This window comes from Heterocephalus glaber, unplaced genomic scaffold (assembly GCF_053883595.1).
Source record: "Heterocephalus glaber isolate CG9 unplaced genomic scaffold, H.glaber_assembly_v1.0 deba00001730, whole genome shotgun sequence".
Lineage (NCBI taxonomy): Eukaryota > Metazoa > Chordata > Mammalia > Rodentia > Bathyergidae > Heterocephalus > Heterocephalus glaber.
In genome coordinates, this window is record NW_028258441.1 from 1164735 (window position 1) to 1186761 (window position 22027).

The window sequence follows — 22027 nt, forward strand, 5'->3', positions numbered from 1 at the left end:
TGTTTATAAACCCTTTGTACTTCACTACTGCAAATTGCCTATTCATGCCCTTATCCCATTTATCATTCATTCATTCATTCATTGATTCATTTTCCTCTCTCTCTTTCTCTCTTCCCCTCCCTCCCTCCTTCCCTCCTTCCCTTTCTCTCTTCTCCTTTTCCTTTTCTTTGTAGCACTGGGATTGAACCCAAGCTCTTCACACTGAGCTCTATCTCCAGCCCCATTTTTGTTTTTTAATTTTGAGACAGGGTCTTACTAGGTTGCTAAGTTTCCCAGGCTAGGCTTAAATGTGTGATCTTACTGCCTCAGCCTCCCAGAATGCTGGGATTATAGGTGTGTGCCACCACACCAGCTTTTTTTACATTCCTGATATTTTATTTTTCTGAAAAAAGTTTAGAATTACTTTTTCAAGTTTTAAAAAGTCCTTCTGGGATTTTGGTTGAAGTAGGATTAAACTGACAGATATTTTGAAGGAAGTCCCATCTTAATAACTGTAACAAGGTATGTATCTCCATTGATTTGGGATTTTACTTTTTCCTCTTTCTCTAGATAGCCTCTGGACCTACTGCTTTTTATTCAGGGCTAATATCTTAGAGATCCTTTTGTTTTGTTTTATGAAAGAAAACCAAGCTGTTTCACGGATGGTAGCAGCAATAGGTTTGGAATTATTTGGTCTAGTGAGTGCATTGGATGGTTGCTCACAACAAGACAGATTTCATGAGAAAATGGAAGGATACCAGAGACCACGACGAAGATCTTGAGCACCCTCAGGTCCTAGAGTATGGCTAACCTGAAGCTGGGTGCAATAAGGAATGAAGGGCAGGCAGGCCACTGTTGCTTGTGGTATGCAAGCATGTGCAATGACAGTAAAAACAGTCATTAGTGACGAAGAGAAATCCTAGTGGACTTATGGTTAGGATGACCAGCAAAAGGATCCTTGAAGACAAACCAGCTGGTGGAGAAGCCATCCAAAGGTTCACTGAGACAGGCAGTCCATCTAAGAGTTTTCCCCAACTTACACACTGGTGACACCAGGGGCTGGGTAAATTGCTGTGGGGGCTACCTGTGCACAGTAGGATGTTTAGTAGCATCCCTGACTTGGACCCACTAGATATCAGTAGTAACTTCCTTCTTGCAGTTGTGGCAACCAAAAAATGTCTACCAGCATTTTCAAGTGTCCCTTGAGCAGTGAAATCATCCCCAGTTAGGAAGCACTGCTCAAAGATCTAAAGGATCATGGAATAAACAAATAATCAAAGAAATGAACACATTGGAGTAGTACTCAGCCATAAAGAAAGATAAACTTCAGTCATTTGTAGGAAAATGGATGGATCTTCAGACCATAATAAGTGAAAGAAATCAGACATACAGTTTCTCTATGAGAAACTGTAAAATAGAAAAAATTTAAAAAGCAAAATAAAAGAGGGATGACAAGAAACAGGGAGGAGGATTTTGTGAAGATGGGGGAGTCTTGGTGAGGGAGGAGAGAAGGGGAAGTAAAAATGGTCAAGATGTAATCTGTATATGTACCAATTCCTCAAGATGCATGTAATTATTATGTATCACATAGATATACCAGCAATACAAAAGAAGTAAGCACAAGAGACCTGCCAGCAGGATGAAAGTGAGGAGGCTGGGCTCTGTGTAGTTCAGCCTGGGCCAGTTGGCTTCCTAGAAAGGAGAACTGCAAGACTACCCACCCCCACCCTGCCACATCCTGGTAGAGAGTATAGGGTGGTGGCATAGCTGATTTCTTAGGGAGGAGCCACTGCCAGAGCAGGAGAGGTAAAAATAGAGTAGGGGCAGAGACTGATGTGCTCATGGCCATCTGAAGCAAGTAAAAAAATCCTTGCTATGAAGCATCTGGTAGGGAAGGAGACTGAGGGCAGAGAGGTATTTATGTCCAAGAGAAATTTCAGCTCTTGGATGGAGACGGAGAAATTTAAATTGGTTCCCGCTTAAGACCATTACCTAGTGGAGACTTGGCAGATTCTGTCAGTCTCCTCCACTTGCAGCAGCTGCAGAGCCTTGCTGAAATTCCCTTAGGAGAGATGGGCTTGGAGTTTCAGGTCATGCCTGGCAGTGGACTTGGAGAACACAGCATGAGCAGAGTGCTCAGCATGGGACTACAGCTCTGCTCATGAGGAGATAGAACTGAGTGATGGGAGGATATGGTCTAGGGAGTTTCTGGGAGGTATAGGCCAATGTTTTACAAGAAAGCAAGGGGGAGGGGTGGGGATTTAGCTCAGTGGCGCTGCCACCGCCTGCCTCACAAGCGCACAGTCCTGAGTTCGATCCCCAATACCAAAAAAAAAAAAGAAGAAAGCAAGGGGGAGGAGATAGACCTCAGCTCTAAGCACCATTACCTGTAGTGAGAATGACATGTCTTTAAATGAGATTGATTGGGCAATGTTTCCTCTGAATGCTTTCTAAAGTTACAGAGAAATGGGTAGGAGGTGGGGAAGGTAAACTCCAAAAATCTTTCTTGATCTATTTCGAGAGAGCCATAGAATCGTTATCTGTGAGCACTGTCAGGGAAATGTGAATGAATGGGAGGTATAAACTCAACGTTAAGGAGGCTGTGCATTAGAGGCTTTGTAGAAAAGGCATACTGAGGGAGCAAGTCCCAGCAGCTCAACTCAAATTCCAAACCACTGCTGTGCAGAAGGAAGCCAGGAGGTGCCAGTAAGCAGAAAGGCTTTGGGAGCATAATGTGTCTCTCATTAACCCTCAGATGTGCATGGAAGCTATAAAGACAAACAACTGGCTTCTGTTCAGAAGATGGACAAAGAAGAAGGGCTGAAATTCAGTCATGTTGCACTGCATGGTAGCGCTGGTTAACAGCATTTGTGTAAATTTGCCAATATTCATACCACACAGGAAAATAGTGTTCTGCCTGGGGCACAGATCACTAATACAGTGAGATTTAGGGAGGTCAGAGGTGACCTGTGGAATACTAAAAGGCAAAAAATGTCCTGATCTTGAACCATCCATTTTCCCTATCCCATTTCCACTTGAGGTGGAGGGATGGGTCCAGAGACACTGAAGGTATAGTAGTTGGTGACATTTTCCTCTATTGGAGGAAAGATAATTATAGCAAACACATATGTAAATGTAACAATCATGTAGATGTACCAGAATTTTCTGTTTTGCACATCTTATTCATTGATTCTTCACAATAACATTAGGAGGTAGGTATAATCAATACCTTCGTTTTATAGACTAGGAAATGAAGATATAGAGGGACTAAGTAATGTTCCCAAGGTCACACAGCTTGGTTAACAGCTGGGACGTTCAACCAGCCAGCCTGGCTTCAGAGTCTGTGAACTTAACAACTATGCTAAAGAGAAGGAAGGAATGCCGTAACTTTCAAAATGAGAATAATCATTATGGAGGGCAGCCAAAGCCCCTGGGTTGACTATGGTGGACCCTTAAACACTTCCCCTTCTCTGCTCTCCACCCTCAGCCAAAGTGTCATCTAGAATCACAGTGCTATAATAAAATATACCTGGGAGCTGCCATGGTGGTGACAGTTCTAATAATAGAAATGAGAAAAATCACAAGACAGTTAAATTGAATGGAGAGACTTGGAATTTTTCCTCCTCTTTCCAGTGCTAAAACGTCAATCTTGAGTTTTGTTCTCTATCAAAGGAGGTGTTGGTGGGCTTACCTCATTTAAAAAGTATATCCATAATGGTTTCCATGAAAATCTGTTACATGTGACCTGAATTGTATTTAGCTGACTTTGTAACTACTTGGAATTGCAGTGGAACAAAGTGCAGCAATGTTTCCTTCTGAAAGTCATTCATTTTCATTGTACTTATTCTGATAGGGTAATTTTACCAACTCAACCCATTTTCCTCTCTTGTTCTCTTTCACTGCATGTGTTTTTATCTAAATTTAGTTTGGGATGGGGAGGAAGGATATAGTACTATTATTATGCTAGTGTTGTGGCTCTGAAGGCATCTTAAATCCTGAGTATACCAAAGAAACATTCTGAAATAATTCACATCTTGAGTGCTGTAGGAGCTGGTCAGCTTTGCATTGAACACAATCCCACACCTATACTGGCTTTGCTTTTACTTCTCAATGTTCATCAACCATAGGCACTATTTTTCACATGCATCAGATCTAAAATACTTCTCTTTGAGGATAATTTGAATGATTCAGGCCAGTTAGTGACAGAAAAAGATTATCTATGGCTCACCTCACTGATTATAAATACTGTATCTCATCTGCTTATCTGCCCACTTGAATACAGCTTTGTTTTTCCCTGTACTGGGGATCAAACTCAGGACCTTGCACTTGCCAGGTAGGCGCAGCTCCACTGAGCTACATCCCTGGCCCTTGAATACTGCTTTAATCATTCCTATACCTGGCTCACAGTAGGTGATCAATAATGTGACAAATGAATGGTCTATAGTTCCCAGATTGCTGACATCATAGCTTCCACTGGTTTTCTATGAAAGGTACATGTAGTTAGCATGCAGAATGAGGAGTCCAGAGCCTTTAAGATTCTCAATCCTGAAGAGCTACTCAACCTGTAATTATTTTAAAACAGTATGGTATATCAAGAATGAGACTTGCAGCTGGGCATCGTGGTGCTCACCTATAATCCCAGCTACTCAAGAGGCAGAATTAGGAGGATTGCAAGTTCAAGGCCAGCCTGGGCAACACAGCAAGACTTTGTCTCAAAATAAAAATTAAAAAGAAAAAGAGCTGAGGATGCAGTTAGTGGTAGAGCTTAGTATGTGTAAAGCCCTAGGTTCAATTCCCAGTACCATAATAAAAAAAAAAAAAAAAGGATTAGACTTGCGGATCAGAAACTGACTGAGGTTGACTAGAAATGTTTTCACTCCAGAGAATGAAGAAAATTAAGCATGGTTTCTGGATAAAAAGGAAATGCTGATTTACTCTGTTCAAGTCTAAGCCCAAAATAGAATGGAGTCAGAGAGAAACAACATAGATGTTACCTTTTTTTAAAAATGTACTTTATTATTTTTTCTTTGCATGTCTTATGTAGTAGTGATTGGTTTTAGTGGTCAGAGTTTATATAAAAATTAAAATGAAGAAGTTAATTTTTAACTTCCTGTTAAAAGCTTTGCCTAAGGTACTTCCTCAACACACACAAGCTAGTTCTTACCCATCCTTTGGGGCTCTGTTCATACTGGTCTCCTTTGCGAAGGCTTTTCTGGCGTAGATTTACACAGACACTTCCTTTTCCACTGAGTTGCTATCATCAGACATTTTCATATTAAATATTTTTAATGTAAGAATTTATCTTCCTCAGGGCCAGGGATTTAGCTCAGTGGTTCCACTACCTGTCTCACAAGCTCAAGGTCCCGAGTTCGATCCCGATACCAAAAAAAAAAAAGAATTTATCTCCCTCAGTCACAGTCTTCCTGAAGGCTAGATATCTGCTCACCAATGCTTTTCATATTAACAAAAAAAGGCTCCAGAAGTTATCTGTTTCTCTAAATTAGCTTTATTTCTTTGAGACTATTCAAGTATTTACTCTGTATGGAGTTTTGGGGAAATAGGTGAAAAATTCTGAGACATTATTCTTATGGAGCGTGCCTTGTTAGTGAAAGAGTAGAACAGATGTCCCTTTTCCAGCCTCTCCCGAAAGTCACAGGAAATAATACAGAATGGTTGAAAACACTGTAGCCAAGGCACCTTGGCCTCATCTCTACATTGATGTATATCTTGAGTACATTTCTTACCCTTTTGTGCATTAATTTCCCTATAAGTTATATAGGGATCATATGAAGAATTGACCCCTCTATGACATATAGAAAGAAGTGAAATATGAAAAGGTGAAAGTCATGTTGGAGGAAATTTCCTTAACCAGATTAAAACATATCTATGAAAAAATCATAAGTAACAACATATCACAAGGTAAAAGACTGAAATGCTTTCTCCCAAAGACTAGGAACAAGACAAAGATGTCTGCTCTTCCTGTTGTTATTCAACATTGTACAGGAAGTTTTAGCCAGGTTCCAGGTAAGAACATGAAATAAAAGGCATCAATATTGGAGAGGAAGAAGTAAAAGTATCTCTATCTGAGGGTGACATGATCTGACATAGAGAACACCCTGAAATATCCATAAAAGACCAATTAATACTATTAAAGGTATCTAACCAGGTTTCAGGATATAAGATCAGTGTATAAAAATCAGTTGTATTTCTATAAATTAGTGATGAAAAATCCAAAAATGAAATTAAGAAAACAGCTCCATTTTTAATAGCATCAAAAAGAACAAAATACTAAGGAACAAATTGAACAAAAGAAGCACAAGACTTAAGACATTGAAAGCTACATAATATTGAAAGAAAAAAAGATAAATGAAAAAGCCTGCTGTATTTGTGCACACAATATTAAGATGGCAATACTAAACAAATTAAATCACAGATTCACAGCAAATCCTACCAAAATCCCAGTTGCTCTGCTGCCCTCTTTTTTTTTTTTTTTTAAACCGGGGATTGAATTTAGGACCTTGTGCCTGTGAGGCAGGTGTGGTGTCACTGAGCTAAATCCTCGGCTCTGCCCTCCTTTTAAAAATAGAACTTGACAAGATAATCCTAAAATTCATACAGAAAAGCAAGGGGCCCTGAATTTAAAAACAAACTTGCAAAAGAATAAAGGTGGAGGACTCACACTTCCCAACTTCAAAACTTAGTAAAAAGCTATCATAATGAAGAGAGTCTGATAGTGGCCTAAGGAGAGACATATAGATCAATGGGCTAGAACTAAGAGTACAGAATAGACTCATATATTTACGACCAATTCATTTTTGCAAAGGTGCCAAGGAAATCTGAGTAGTCTTTTCAACAAACAGTGCAGGAAAAATTGGACATTCACATCCAAAAACAATGAATTTTGATCCCTTATCTCACACTATATACAAAATTAGCTCAAAGTGGATCAAAGATACTAAACTGAGGCCAGAGGGTCTGCAAGTTCAAGGCCAGACTGGGCCACTCAGTGAGATCTTGTCTCAAAATAAAACACTGAAAGGGCTGAGGGTGTAGCTCAGGTAAAGCACTTGCTTGGCATGCACCAGACCCTGGGTTCCATGCCTAGCACTGCCTCTCCCAAAAAGAGTACTGACAAAAATATTGAAAAAAGAATTAAAATTATAAAACAAGCCTTAGAAGAAAACATAAGTGTAAGTCCTCATAAGTCTTCTTAGATCCAACCCCAAAACACAAGAAAAAAGAGAAAACATAGATAAATTGAACTTCACCAAAATTAAAAAATAAAGCTTTTGTGCTTCAAGGGACACCATCACAAAATTGAAAAGACAAGACACTGAGGCAAGAAAATTGTTTGAACCCAGGAATTTGGGGCCAGCCTGAGCAAAATACCAAGACCTCAACTCTGAAAGATAAGAATAAGAGAAATATCTTCAAATCATACTATCCGAAAAGGGGCTTGCACGTGTATTCAAGTAACCCAATAATGACCACCACAACAATAAATCCAATTTAAAAAATGGGCTAAGGAGTTAAAGAGACATTTCCCCAAAGATATAAAAATGGTCAAAAAGCACAAGAAAGAATTCTCCACATCATTAGCCATCAGGGAAATCCAAACAAAACCCACAAAGAGCTCCCACTTTACACCCACTGGGATGACAATAATCAAAGAGTCAGATAACAAGTGCTGCCAAGGATGTGGAGAGTTGGGACCCTCAGACACTGCTGGTGGGGATATAAAGTGGTGTAGCTGCTGTGGAAAAGAGCGTGGCAAATTTTTAAGAAGTTAAACATAAAGTTATCATATGACGCTGTAACTTCATTCTATATACAAGTCCTCACATATGCCCAAGAGGATCGAGAATATGTCCACACAAAAATCTGTAACAAATGTTCACAACAATGTTAGTCATAATAGCAAAAAGGTGGAAATAAAACAAATGGCACTCAACTGATGAGTGAACGAAATGTGGTGTTTCCTTACAAAGAAATATTATTCAGACGTTAAAAGGAATTAAGCACTAATGTATGCTACAACATGAATGAACCTTGAACACATTATTTTATATGAAAGAGAAAGATGCAAAAGGCCACAAATTGTATGACTATGTCCAGAATAGGCAAATCTGTAAAGTCATAAAGTTGGTTAGTGGTTGCCAGGTGCTGGCATGTGACTGGGGTGTGTGTGTGTGACTACCAGTACATACAACTCTTTTTTCAGGGGGATAAAAATGTTCCAACATTGTAGTGATGCTCCTGAACCTCTGTGAATATACAAACATACTGAGTTGTGTACTTTAAGTGGCCGAATTGTATAATATGTGAATTATATTTCAATAAAGAGCAAAACAGAAAAAAAAGCATGTTGGGAAAAGTTTTCAAATGACATACATGAAAGCAAAATCTTTGAAGGATTTAACCACAGTTTCAAATAGAAAGTGGATAAATACACATACACTTTTCTTAGAGTGACCATTATGTGCTTAGGGACTAGAGAAATGAGATAAAGCATTTTATTGAACAACTCCCGGGATAGGAGCATAGGCTTGTTATACAAACCCACTCACCATCCTCAACTAAGTTTTATTCTTTTCTTTTCCTTTGTCTTTTGATAGCTGAAGTAGTGTACCATTAGAACAAGAGGGAGACGGGGCCCGGGGCATAGATAGCTCAGTGGTACAGTGTGTGCTTAACATGCTCAAGGCCCTCAGCTTAAGCCCCAGAGCATTGTGTGCACATGCACTCACCCCCACTCCCACCCCCACAAAAGACAGAATGAAAGGGGAAAGGAAAGAAGGGAAAGGAAAAATAATGAGAAATGGAAAAAATGGAAATAAAGTCTTTGTAAATAGGGAAGGGTGGAGGGTGTGAAGGGAGGGCTAGGAATGGGGAAAAAATAAGAACCAAAATGCATTATGTAAAGGTACAATTCCCAATGAGAAATGTAATTCTGTTGTATACCTACAATGTACCAATAAAAGAATTTAACAACAACAACAAAAAAGACAGAATGAAGGTTGCCCAATATTTTGAAGAGTTTGGAAATTCCTATTATTTACTACATTATTCAGGTTCTTAAACCCAGATAAAACTTTTATACTAAAAAGCTTGTGTTCTTATTATGATAACTTACGTAGTTTATTGTCATTTCTAGTCTTAATAATGATATGTTGGTCATGGTTTCCAGGATGTTGCTATCACTGCTATTTTCTTTCCTTTTTCAAAAGGTGTTTATACTAAAGGTAGAGGGAGCCAAGCCATATAAATATTGGTAACACTAACAATCCCATCTATGGACATGATGCCATTTGTGACAACTGGTTACCAGGAATATTTTCATGAAATGACTTATTTTCTCTATGGTTTTTCACTGTAATAATAAACACTACCAAAGGTGACTTATTCATATTTTCTATATATTCAAAAACTATCAAAACAATAGCATCCAGGGAACAATATACTAAAGCTTGGTTGTAAAACAATCAGTATAACATAAATATATTCTTCAGTGTAAATTCATCTTTAAAGGTCAAACTGCATGAAAACATTAAGCTACATAAACAACAATTTCTAATACATGCAGTTTTTAAAAACAGATTTTCTTGGCTTTCTTTGGTTTAGCTCACCTTGTTCTCTATGGCTTGCTGCCCTCAGTCAGAAAGTTGGGAAAATAAATCTACTGAAATTGTGCCATGACACGGATAATTCATTGTCCACAGAACTCAAAAATATCATTGACTTTTCCTTTTTACTTTCCTTTTTCCTTTTACTTAGCCACTCAGTATAGCCTGCCCAGTGTTTCTAAGAGAGCCTTTTGTATTTGTTTTTCTTCTCCATTTGTGTTCCTATAACTCAAGTCTAGGGGTTTATAGACTCACAACTAGATTATTGCAACAGTTTTCCAACTGGTTTCCTTATTTCCATTTCTCACTACATCCAATACATCTGGCAGTAATATAGAAAATTAAATTTCTAAAAGTAACATTTAATCAAGTAAGTCTTTGTTTAAAACCTTCACTAGCTACCCATTCATGCTGAGTAAAGTCCAAACACTATTAACCTAATATTGAAGGCCTTTGCAACCTAAATCTAAATGTTCTTTCTAGATTTATCATCTACCAACCCCTTGAACAAAACATCTCTTCACCATTCCCTAAACTTCTGCTGCTTCTTTTAGCGCCTTTGTTCATGATATTCCTCCTGCCTAGACTACCCTCCCATCTTTAAAAAGCCTGTTGGAAGATTACTTTTGCCCATGGAATCCTCCCCCCTGCATATTTATAACTCAAAGTGACTGCTCCTTCCTTCAGTGTGATGAAAGTAATGGCCAGCACCATGCATTTGGCAATACTCATACACAACTTTTTGTGTCTCACAGTGTTAATTCTTGTACTATTTAACTTTTTTGCTTTCTTAGCAACATTACAAGCTACCTGGGGGCAGGGGTCATTTGTTATACTTTACTTTTCTTTTAAGGTAATGGGAATTTAATCGAGGACCTCATGCATGGTAGTCAAGCATTCTACCGCTGAGCTACTTCCCCAGATCTTTTTATTTTATTTTGAGATGGGGTCTCATTAAGTTATCTAGGCTAGCATCAAACTTGCCATATTCCTGCCTTAGCCTCCAAAGTAGTTGAGATTATAGGTGTGTGTCACCATATTGAGCCATTTACTATACTTGTGAAAATTACCTACAGTAGTGCATACACTGTGCAGTGTGATGTTATAGGGACTAGTTCATAAAAGAGTGCCAGAGGGCCAGGGATGTAGCTCAGCGGCACAGCGCCTGCCTGGCAAGCACGAGGTCCTGAGTTCGATTCCCAGTACCAATAAAAAAAAGAGTGCCAGAGATTCCCCAAGATACACTGATGGCAGCATTTACACTAGGTGACAGTTCCTTACCTATCCATGCCAAATATAATCACTTTAATGGAGAAATTAACTCTAGAGGTTACTCCAAGATATTAAGAAGTTGCCAACTGCCTCTAAAATACCTCTGAATTTTCTATTAAAATATAAAATTAACTTTTAATAAGTTCACTCTCCTCTAAAAGCTTAAAATGACATGTAGGGAAAAATGGCCCAGTCAAGATCTCAAAGTATTCTAAAAGTCAAAGTACCATACAATCCATTTATATTTAAATTTTTTTGTCATGTAATAGGCTATATTACATAAGGAAAATAGTCCAGAACTTGAAGTTTATGGAAAGTAGCTGAAATTCTATGGACAATTCAAGTTAAGAAAATTTCCTCATACCTTGGTCACTTCTGAATTATTTAGGTAGTCTGAGATTTCTTCATGGATAGAAAGTTAATCCCAACCAGCAGTTGCTAAATCTGTGGTGGTTATGTATACTGACTTAAGATGAGCTGCAACTACAAGCTCTATCAAAATGCTTAACCATGTAACTGAAGAAAACAATCATTAAAAAAATGCCCACTTTGGACTGCTGTCAAACCTTCAAAGTTGCACAGGATGCACTGACTGAAAATTCTCTAAATGTTTTGTTTAGTTTTGTGGACAGCCAATGACACTTCAGCAACAAATGTCAGCTGCTAGTAAAACCTGTGCCCCATACAAACCCTTCACCTTGTAAGTGGGAGACAGACTAACAGAATACCTAGCACCAGTAGATCAAAACTGCAAGGAACAATAGGCTTAGTATTTCTATGTGAATCCTTTCCTTCTGAAAATTTCCTGTAATAAATGTTTTTGGTTCTTTTAACCTAGGCTTAACTACTAATAGGCAAGAATTCAAATTATCTTCCAAATTTGAAATATTCATATTTTATGTAAATGTTTATCAACTTCTTCTGCAAGGATTAGTATGATAATGAATTGAGCTACTGGTCAAGAAAATGCTAAGTTCAAAGTATTATTTCCTTCACTTCTAATTACAAATAAGCTTGACCTTTTATTGTGTTCCATTATACAATTTTACATAGTACTTGTTATTATTTTAAGCAATAATTAAGCAAACTGAATTAACATTTCTGAGCTCTACTTTTCAGCATATAGATTTACCTAAAAAAGTACAAACCAAGCACAGTGGTGCAATTTTCCAGGCACTTTCAAATTGCTTAAATATTTACAAATACGTAAGCACCCTGTTTGAAAGAATGAAAATTTTGGTGTCGGGAGCAAACACTCCATGTATACCAAATCTTAAATTTTAACATTTGCACATCTCTGAATATTCCTGAGAATGGTCAGTCTCATCATCCTTTACAGCCACATTTCCTCATACTTCAGCGTATCTTGGGGAACCATAACTTCTGTCACTTGATGTACCACTAATTGCACAAAATACATGTAATGTGTTGCTCATCCAGGGAGAATGCATTGTATCTTCTTGCAATATCTAAAACAAAAGAAATACACATGGTTATCACAGAGCAAAATAGTTACTGCCAAAAAAAAAGGGAAGGTGTATGAAATTACAGGCATAGTTCAATTTATCACTGACACTGAGCTATTTAAGATGACAGAAAACAGAAAGAACAAAGAATAACATTACCGACTTAAGTCTTCAAAGCTGTATTACAAAGGCAGCATATTAAAAAAGCAGAAAAGATCTGGTTATTCATTAAGGAAAACAAAAGATCGTAAAATGCAAAATTCAATAAAAAACAAGAGGTAATACAATCTTTAAAATTTTTTAAACAGATGGTCACCACAAGAGCTCTCAAAGTGCAGTAGTTTTTTTTTTTTTTTTTTGTACTGGGGATCAAACTCGGGTCCTTGCGCTTGCACAGCAGGTGGCAAAACCACTGAGCTAAATCCCTGGCCCAAAGTGCAGTATGTTTTGATTAGAGTTTATGGATCATCTTCTAACACAGTGGTTCCCAGAAACACCTGTGGGATTTTTTAAACATGCAAATACCTATCCTCCTTCCCTGGAGACCTGGACATATAGCAAATAAAGATAAAAGTCCTAAGTGCACATTTTTAAAGACACTGTGATTATTTAAGCTACTCAGTATAGAAGATTTTTCTTGGAAATGAAGAACTTCATAAATATAAAATATAAATGTATTTCCTTAAATATATAAACATATGCATTCATATTAGTATAAAAATTTAAAAACTATCCATTTTGTGAGATCAAAAGCCAAAGTAACAGAGAACTTATGCTGAGATGAGTTGGAGGAAAAGAATAAAATGCGTATTATATTTCTTTAAATCTCTTTAAATCCTGGAGACCTAGTCTCAAGCTTTCAATATTCAGTTTTCAAGTTAGCTATGAAACTTCAGTGTTAAGCCCTCAAATTGGTCTGTGATGGCAGTACTAAATTAGATTACTTGTTTTGGCAGATCAAAATGTTTAAATAAAGCCTATAATTGAGAAATTTCTTCTAAAAGGCTTATTAATTCATGACACTAATCTGAAAGCATACTAGAAGTTTAAGATAACTAATTAACTATCCATGCTTGTCAGATAAGACAAGTAACTAGAGTATTTTTCACTGAGAACAAATTACAAGACAGATTGGGCACTATAATGGCCACCACCAAATCTATCTAATTAAGAAATTCACAATTAATAGTTTTAAGATAATGTAAGTTCTTTTTAAAAAAAGAACTTAAAAAAAGCTCAAAAGCTTAAAGAAATTTTTAAAAGGACTGTATACTTTTGGCATATTATAACAGACTGCATTGAAAAGGGCCGAGGAATATGTAGGCCCTGTTTTTTTGTTGTTGTTGTTGGCATTTATGGAGCTCAACAGAGTATTTCATATTTTAGTACATGTATTCACTTTGCCTTATTTTGTAGCATTATTACAAATCTCAGACTGTGACTAAAAAGCTCTTTTCACGTTTTCAAGATTTGGTGGGAAATATTAGTTGATTTATAAAAAAATCACTATAAAGTCAACAATTTGCGTAAATATAAACCAATAAGTAAGAGTTTCGTAGATTAGCTAACAATATATAGTATCAAAGGTCTAAAATATTGGTCTCAACCAGGCATGGTGGTGCACGCCTGTCATCCCAGCACTGGGGAGGCTGAGGCAAGAGGATCGCTGCAAGTTCAAAGCCAGCCTGGGCTACATAGTGAGTTTAAGGCCAGCCTGGAATATATAGAAAGAACCTGCCTCAAAAACCCAAAAAAGGAAAATGTTCTACAACTAAGAGAAATAGCCATGGCTTATGGGAATAAGACAGGTGATATACAGACAGGTGTGAAAGATGATAGCCAATTTGAAAAATCCCTGATTTGGGGGGTGCTTTATAAAATGACTACTCAAAATATCTTGACCATAGTGCTAAAAGCAAATTGAATAATTTTCCTTCAATTTGTATAATTTAGAGTTTGAGAGTAGGTCATATAGTTGCATACAAATGAAATAATTGTTAGAGAGTATACACTGGCTTAAAACAGCCAGTGCAATTCTTTTCTATCTTTTGTGAAGGAGGAGTTTCTGTGGTTTATTTTTTTTATGCATTACAAGGAACAGAAAAATCAACCAGTTTTTAAAAACCGTATACTCTATTTGATAACAGTATATACTTCAGAACAGGGATGTTAAACAGAGGTCTACCCTCCTTATGCTCATGGGCTCAACTGGAGATACAGACAATAAAAGAAGTGGAAAGTGTGCTGCCTTCTTAGTCCTGGTCATCTGGCTGCTTAGAGGAGGAGAGAGAAAAGGGCCTCTGAAGACCGGCCAGGAAAGAGCGGCCTTGGCACTGCACACACTCATTCCTAAGTAGGCCAGGAGAAGTGAGGGTGGAACAAAGAAGATGCGGAACACTGATTCCAGGCTCATTGGTCAACAAGACGCCCACCCATGGAGACTGGCCATGTGGGAGACTGGGGTAGCTTGTCCCCTTAATTAAGCACATGGGATAATCAAAGTCTGGCTGGCCCCAATTCTCCATACTAAGGAGAAGATAGTGGTAGAAAAGTAGGCTTCTGATTGATCACTCCAACTTTGGGCTGTGATGTAATTTTTCACAGCTCATTCTAAGAAAAAGCATACAAAACAAATTTAGAGACTGTGAGTTTGATTGAAAATCATCTAGCTTTTATTGTCCTGCAAATGTCTCTCATCTGCTTTTCCCTGTCACTGCACTACAGTTCCTTGATGCTACCCAGTGGGTCTCTTTGTAAGCCCACCCTTTGTGTAAAGAGTCTCCAACAGGCAGTGACTGCTTTCAATCCATCACTGAAATGCAGATTCCAGGACAAATGAGGTTCTCCTTTTCAGGATCAGCTTTAAGAATATATTCTCCTGGCTCTGGGCCTGTAGCTCAGTGGTACAGTGAATACTTAACATATGTGAGGTCCTGGGTGTGATCCCCAACATCACACACATACACCAAAAAAATATATTCTCTAAAGGGTTATATATATCCTTTTGGTGGGGCTAGGAATGAAAACCAAAGGGGATCCCACATGCTAAGCTCTACTACTAAGCTATATCCCCAGCTCACTACATTGCTCAGAAAGGCCTCAAACTTGCTATCATCCTACTTCTGAGTACCTGGGATTATGGGTGTGCACCACTGTGCCTGGCTTCTTTGTTTCTTTTAATAATACTTAATTTCTTAGAAAGTGAGTGTTTGAATTGTTTCTGAAACAAATACTTAGTGCAAATTTTCATTAGAGAGAAAAAGAAGGAGACTTTATGGTAACCTCAAAAGGCACAGTCACTGATGGACTATACCATTCTCCTGGAATGTTTACAAATATGTTCAAGATGTCAAAGTAACTAAGTGACAATCTATGTATAAGGTGGATGTAAACAAATTTCAGCACCCAAATAAAGGATTGAGGTAAACTACTCCTGGATGTTCTTTAAGGTCAGTAAATATGTAAAAGTGCTAACTACTTAATGATGACACAATTGGGCTTGTGTGTGATAATCAAGACTTCAGTTTTATTTTTCAGGCTGTATTTTACTAAGCAAGATGTAATAGCCCCTAACCCTTAGTGACAGATTAAAATGCTAAGAAGTTTTACAAAAATAGTTTTGTAGGCTGTATGGGTATGAAGACAAACCCCAAATTTTGGATCATTTAGGATTTCACCTAAACCACAATATCTAGTTTTTTTTTTTTTAACAGGCAAGATAGGAATAGGCATTTGGGGACTTTGCTACTAAGCCAACCATTTCACTTCCTTAGGACTCTTCTTGAGAGACTCTTATCCATGTTCACAGTAGATCAACTCAGCTATTTGCTTCTAATGTCATTGCAGCACAAAGAACAAAATGGTGTATTAATGATAATTGTCTTAGTAACAGCTCTAGATAACTGCTTTAAATTTCATTTGTGTTATAGCACTTAAATGATTTAAGATAACAAGCAAATTTTAAAATGCAGACTGAGTGATTTTAAGATAACAAATTCCAAACTAATGTATTTTGCTAAATAATATTTTAGGGACCCCAGATAATGTTTTCATTTTCAATCACCCTAATACTTGCCTGCTCATGGATGATGTCTGACAGTTCTTTCACCATGTCTCTGAAGTTTGACTTTAGCCCTTCGTGGTACTCAACTTGATCCTCTTTAATTAGTCGCTCATTTAGTTCAAGTGCAATGCTGCATGCTTGTATGAATTTCCTGCGGATGAAAATCAAAGACAAAGATTCTATTATTTATTCTTAGGAAGCCTCACTGACAGTTTGATAACTCATTTTAACCATGACTTTCCTGGAATGAAGATTAGAATTCTATATTTTCTCACTGCACTTGTTAATATCATTTCCTAAGCCTGAAATACTTCTTCCTAACTTTTTCACCTTTGCCCTCTGATTTCTTACCTCCTTCAAAACCTGGCTCAAAACACATGCCCTCTAGGAAGCCCACTTGTTGAGTTATGTACTTTGTATACTATCAGTTAAAGTTGTGCTAACATTAATTTGTACCTGTGAGTACAATGAGTCATTCATTCGCAAAGGGTTTATTTGGAGTTACTATGTACCAGTATAGTGACAGGTGCTAGAGGTGTGAAGTATCTTCCTGGGGCTGGCAAGAGTGGGTCCACAGAGTTGAGGACCTACCATAAAAATATTTTTCTATTATTTCACGTGTTTATGCTTAATGTCCACAATTTAAGTGTACATCTGAGGGGACAAGGTATTTCATATGTTTAATAAATCCCTGTCATAGCAACTAGTAGAATGTCGGGCATGTATTATTCATAAATATTGGTGAATGAATGACTACTGATTATTTTGCAACTTGAAGTAGCTCATAACTCACAGACAGGAAAAGCAAATGACCTAAGTCGGGAACAAATGAATGGATAGGTTATCATCTTACTCAACTGTTTGTCTTGTTCTGAATATAAACTCCTTTTATATATTAAACAGATTGTTTGCTAATGTAAGCCCATTCAGACATGCCTTATCTTACAGGGCTGATCACTGAAGACAATATACTGCACCCCTAGACTGGCAGAACCCAAGGGGAAGCAAGGACACAGGACAGTACCAAGTCTATGCACTTTCCAATCCCACTTTACTCATGCCCTAGATGGTCTGAAATGCTATAACACGAGGTCAGTCGAGCAAAGGAGGAAATCACATAAAGAATGCAGCAGGCTTGTTTTTGTGTCACTTAAAATATCCAAAGCAATAAATAAACTGGGATATTTAATCTCTTGGGTCACTGGAGCATTGTTAATACCCTGAAGCATGAAAAAAGGTCATGCTTTTCTTTATACTTAAAGTACCATTCAGAGGCCCCTTAGACATTTTAAAAGAGCACAAATTCTTTTTTTGAGGCTTATTATTGGGTGAATAATTTTTTGTTGTATTTAGAAGAAAATGAAGGAGAAGAATAGAGATCTAATCTGAAAACTAAAAATCACTTACCTAAACATGTCTTTCAACTCATTCACTTTCTTAGGTGGATACTTGCTGGCTTGACTATCATTTAAGAAAGCCCGTGCATATGCTAATGGGCCAGCATTGACCTAAATTACAAAACGATAACAATGAGAGAGTTGTCAGTATGCAGTCAAAGGAAGTTTTTATATTTCTCTTTTTTATTAAAAACTCCAAGGGCTGGGGATACGGCTCAGTGGTAGAGCATTTGTGTATCACACTAAGAACCTGGGTTTGATCCCCAGCACCAAAACATAAACCCTCAAATATATATGAAATTCATATCTGATTAATATGCTTCTTATGCTTACAATTTTATGTGAGAAATCATTAACTAAAGCAATGACCTGGAACAACGATACACTAATAAATTAGTTAATTTATTTCTGATATGTAAAGATAAGGTTTTGCTAGTTACAGGGATTTAAGTTAAAGTCCTCTATATAATACAAAATATACAGAAATTAAACATAATTCCTTTGTTAAATTAACAAAAATTAATGCACATGTTTTTGCACTTGGTGAGAACACAACTCCTAGTTACAATTACTGCTTGCTCTGCGCCTGTATGAAAGCAAGAGAAACATGAAGAAACACTAATATATGTTGGGGAGCCAACATACCTGCGCAGAAACGCAGCCTTGCAACTTCAGTTGGAGCTGAATCATGTCCACATCCGCAGAGGAGCACAGCTTTTGCAGTTCTGCGGTTTTGTCTTTTATTTCATCAGTAGCAACATCAATTGGTTTTAAATTAATCTGCTGTTCATAGTTTATAGGAATCCTCTTCTTTACGTAGGGAAATGAGTTTGAAGCTATTAAATGTTAAGAGTGATTTACTATCTTTAGAAAACCATTTGTTCAAACAGTTGAATTCAAGAAAAAAAATCCATTGTGTTTAAATCTCTCCAACTTTTCTCTGTAAGAGGCCTTAGGGTATCATATAATAACCTACCGTTTCAGGACTGAAGAGTCAATTCTCTTTATGAGACACCTCTAAAGATCATGAATGACATATGGGAAAATGATGGTTTATCACAAGGACATGTTTGTGAAAACTTGCAACTGAACAATAAAACAACAAATGATTAAATTTTCAGTTATGTATTCCTGCTGGCGAGCTGGCACTTCTGTGTATCAAAGAGGAACAAGACAAATAAGTTAATATGAAGAGTCCTACTTACTCATCAAGATTGTACGGCGTTTACACTGTTCTTCTACACAGCCTTGCTTCTTGCCTGATAAAGTATAAGGTGCCTCAAAAACAAATCTGTTGATATTGTGATTTCTTTCAAACTCAGTCTTTCTTTCCATGAGTTCTTTGTCATCAAAGTAGGGCTTCACATAAGTGACTTGGATATGAGCATATTTTGGATCAAGCTCTTTGGCATTTACCTATAAGATAAGAAAGGTTTTTAAATTTAAAAAATTCAAATGGAAGGGTAAAGGAAATACAGGTGAATAACTGCTTTGAGACTACCTGAGAAACACTGCCATTATGATTATGCTTCCAATTGAATACATACCCGCAGAAGGTCTGTTTTTTTTTTTTAATCAAGGATCAAACTCAGGACCTTGCGCTTGCAAGGCAAGTGGCAGCACCACTGAGCTAAATCCCTGGCCCTGTCTGTTCTTTTTAAAATGATCATTTCTTTATGATTATACAGAAGTTACAGAAACCTACTGGGAGATTTCACAAATATAGGAGCGAAATAAAAGTTACTGTAATTCTACTACCAATCAATGACCACTATTCACATTTCACATATTTCCTTCAATTTTTTATATATAAATATATTTATGTATAATAAATATAAAAAGTATATTTATATTAAACATATAATATGTAAATATGTGTTAAATATATATCTGTATATCTAGAAAACTAAGATCCTACTGAACATATTTATCACCTGATTTCTCAAAAATATATGAAATACATTATGTGAACCCCACCTCAATAAAAAGTATAGTTATAATTCTATATCAGAGTCACTGATGTGACTTTCACTGGCTCTGCAGATACACATGATTTACTCGACCATTTCCTTATTAAGAGACACTTAGGTGGGTTTCGAACATTTTTCTATTGCAAGTAACATTTCAATGAATATCCTTAAATGTAAAACTTCATTTTTTGACTGTTTTCCTTGGGATAAATTCCTAAAAGAAAAATTATATAGTGAAGAGATTTACACGGTTTTAAGGATTTTGATATGTATTACCTAATTATCCTACAGAAAAGTTTACCAGTTTGGCTATCCACAAGCAGTTTTTGACATCATAAGAGTGGGTACTCCTAACTGCATTATTTTAATCCTATCTTGTGGAGGAAAGGGACTGTAAGAAAATACACTGATTTGATTTCAGAGACATAAAAGGTAATCTAGTTCAGTGGTAAAGCACTTGCCTGGTATGTTCAAGGTCCTGGGATCCATCACTGGCACCATAAAAACAAAACAAAACAAAACAAAACAAAACAAAACAAAACAAAAGTCTCACTGTGGTTTTGGACCATTCAGGAACGGTGTAAATTCCAGGCTAAGAAGCTATGCTGCTGGACAGACCTAGCAGCACTCTACCTGTCAGAGCTTCATCTGTGGACTCTCCCACCCTCCCTCTAGCATATTTCCATGAACTCCACACAATGTCCAGGATCCTCTTTCAGTGCCCTCTACCATTTGCTTTGTGCCTTGGGTACTGGTGACTTGGTCAATATTCTTGCAATTTATGACAGTCAGCCTTTTCAATGGAAAAAAGTGAAAAAAGAAAAGAAAAAGAAACAAAACAACAAAAACCTCCCAAGAAGCAGTCTCTGTATCTTTTTTCCCTCTACATATGCAAGAGGATGAATGGAGGGATAGTAAATTTCTCAGGATTCTAAAATTTCTTTATACTCATTCTATGGTTTGCCTATTTCCAGAAACATTAATCTTCTTTTACTTCCCATTAAAAAGCTAGAGTTTCACCCAGGTGTGGTGGTATACTCCTAAATCACAGCACTCTGCGATGGTGAGGCAGGAGGATTGCAGCCCAGCCTGGACAATTGAGTGATACTCTGTCTCAAAATAAAAAATAAAAAATAAAAAAAATAAAAGGGCCGGGGATGTTATATAGGTCAAAAGCCCTGGATTCAATCTCTAGTAAAGCAATGCAACGCAGTGCCATAAAATGGAATAAAATAAAAAGACACAATTCTCCAGAGTTATAAGATTAAGATTAAGACAAAACATAAAAGTGGAATAAAACAGAGGTCAAGTGGCTGGAGATGTAGCTCAAGGGTAGAGTACTTGCCTAGTATATGAAAGATCCAACACTACCACCAAAAAAAGTTTGATTTCTAACCTTAAAAACTTAAAATATATACAATAAATGTATAATAAATACATATATATGTATTTATGCATCTTTAAAATTAGGAACTGCTACCAGTATGAAATGAATATCTGTACATATTTCATATTCAAATAGTATACAAGATGTACATGAATAGCAAAAACTTCTTCCTAGGCAAGACTCTAGTTCTAGTCCTATAGACTCATACATGATTTTGTATGTATGGTTTCAGAAATTTCTAAAGTTTATATATGTAAATATATGCGAATATCCAGGCTTTACATGAATGTACCATACTATCCATAGTCTTGCATCTTGCCCTTTTTTCCTTCAATCACATATTAGTTTCATTGTGACACTTATAAATCTTTCATTCTTTTAAATGCTTGGTGGCAATACTCATTATATGGGTAATAGTACCATTCATTTAGCCATATAGACATTTAGATTGCTTCCAGGTTTGTTATACAAATTTTCCAGCATTGAACATCTATCCCTATGTCTATACATCCACAAGACGAATTTTTTTGTACTGGGGACTGAACCCAGGGTCTGAGCTACTTCCCTAGATGTTTTTCTTTTTTTTAATTTTGAGACAGAGTCTCTAAGTTGTTAAATTGCCCACAGTGGGCTCAAACTTGGGAGCGCAGGGATTATAGGTGTTATATTATATTATAGCTACTACACCTGGCTAAGATTAAAATCTTTAAGGGCAAAATTGTTCAGTTTATGGAAACAACCATTTAAAATATTGGAAGATAATGCCAAGGTCCTCTTCAAATTACCTGTGCCCTTAAGCAGATTCTGTTCTTTGGCAAGGTAAAAGAGTTTTTAATTTTGCTTTTGCACATAAGGAAACTATCAAGTCCC

At 36.9% G+C, this 22027-nt stretch overlaps 1 protein-coding gene across 3 annotated transcripts in view; it reads right to left on the reverse strand.

Annotated features, from left to right (window-relative positions):
* Positions 1-11876: 11876 nt before the first annotated feature.
* Positions 11877-22027, reverse strand: part of Dock11 (dedicator of cytokinesis 11) — a 178243-nt gene continuing 168092 nt past the window's right edge. For 2 of the 3 annotated variants that reach the window (XM_004872144.4, XM_013068283.3), the window contains 5 exons: positions 19006-19216; positions 18446-18636; positions 17811-17911; positions 16416-16554; positions 11877-12343 (listed from right to left, as the gene is read on the reverse strand). In XM_004872144.4, the coding sequence (XP_004872201.1) occupies positions 12224-12343; positions 16416-16554; positions 17811-17911; positions 18446-18636; positions 19006-19216 (762 nt within the window). In that variant the 3' untranslated portion in view covers positions 11877-12223. Of the gene's footprint in view, positions 12344-12499; positions 12518-16415; positions 16555-17810; positions 17912-18445; positions 18637-19005; positions 19217-22027 lie in introns of all 3 variants that reach the window. The other variant, XM_087199882.1, reaches the window with a different exon arrangement.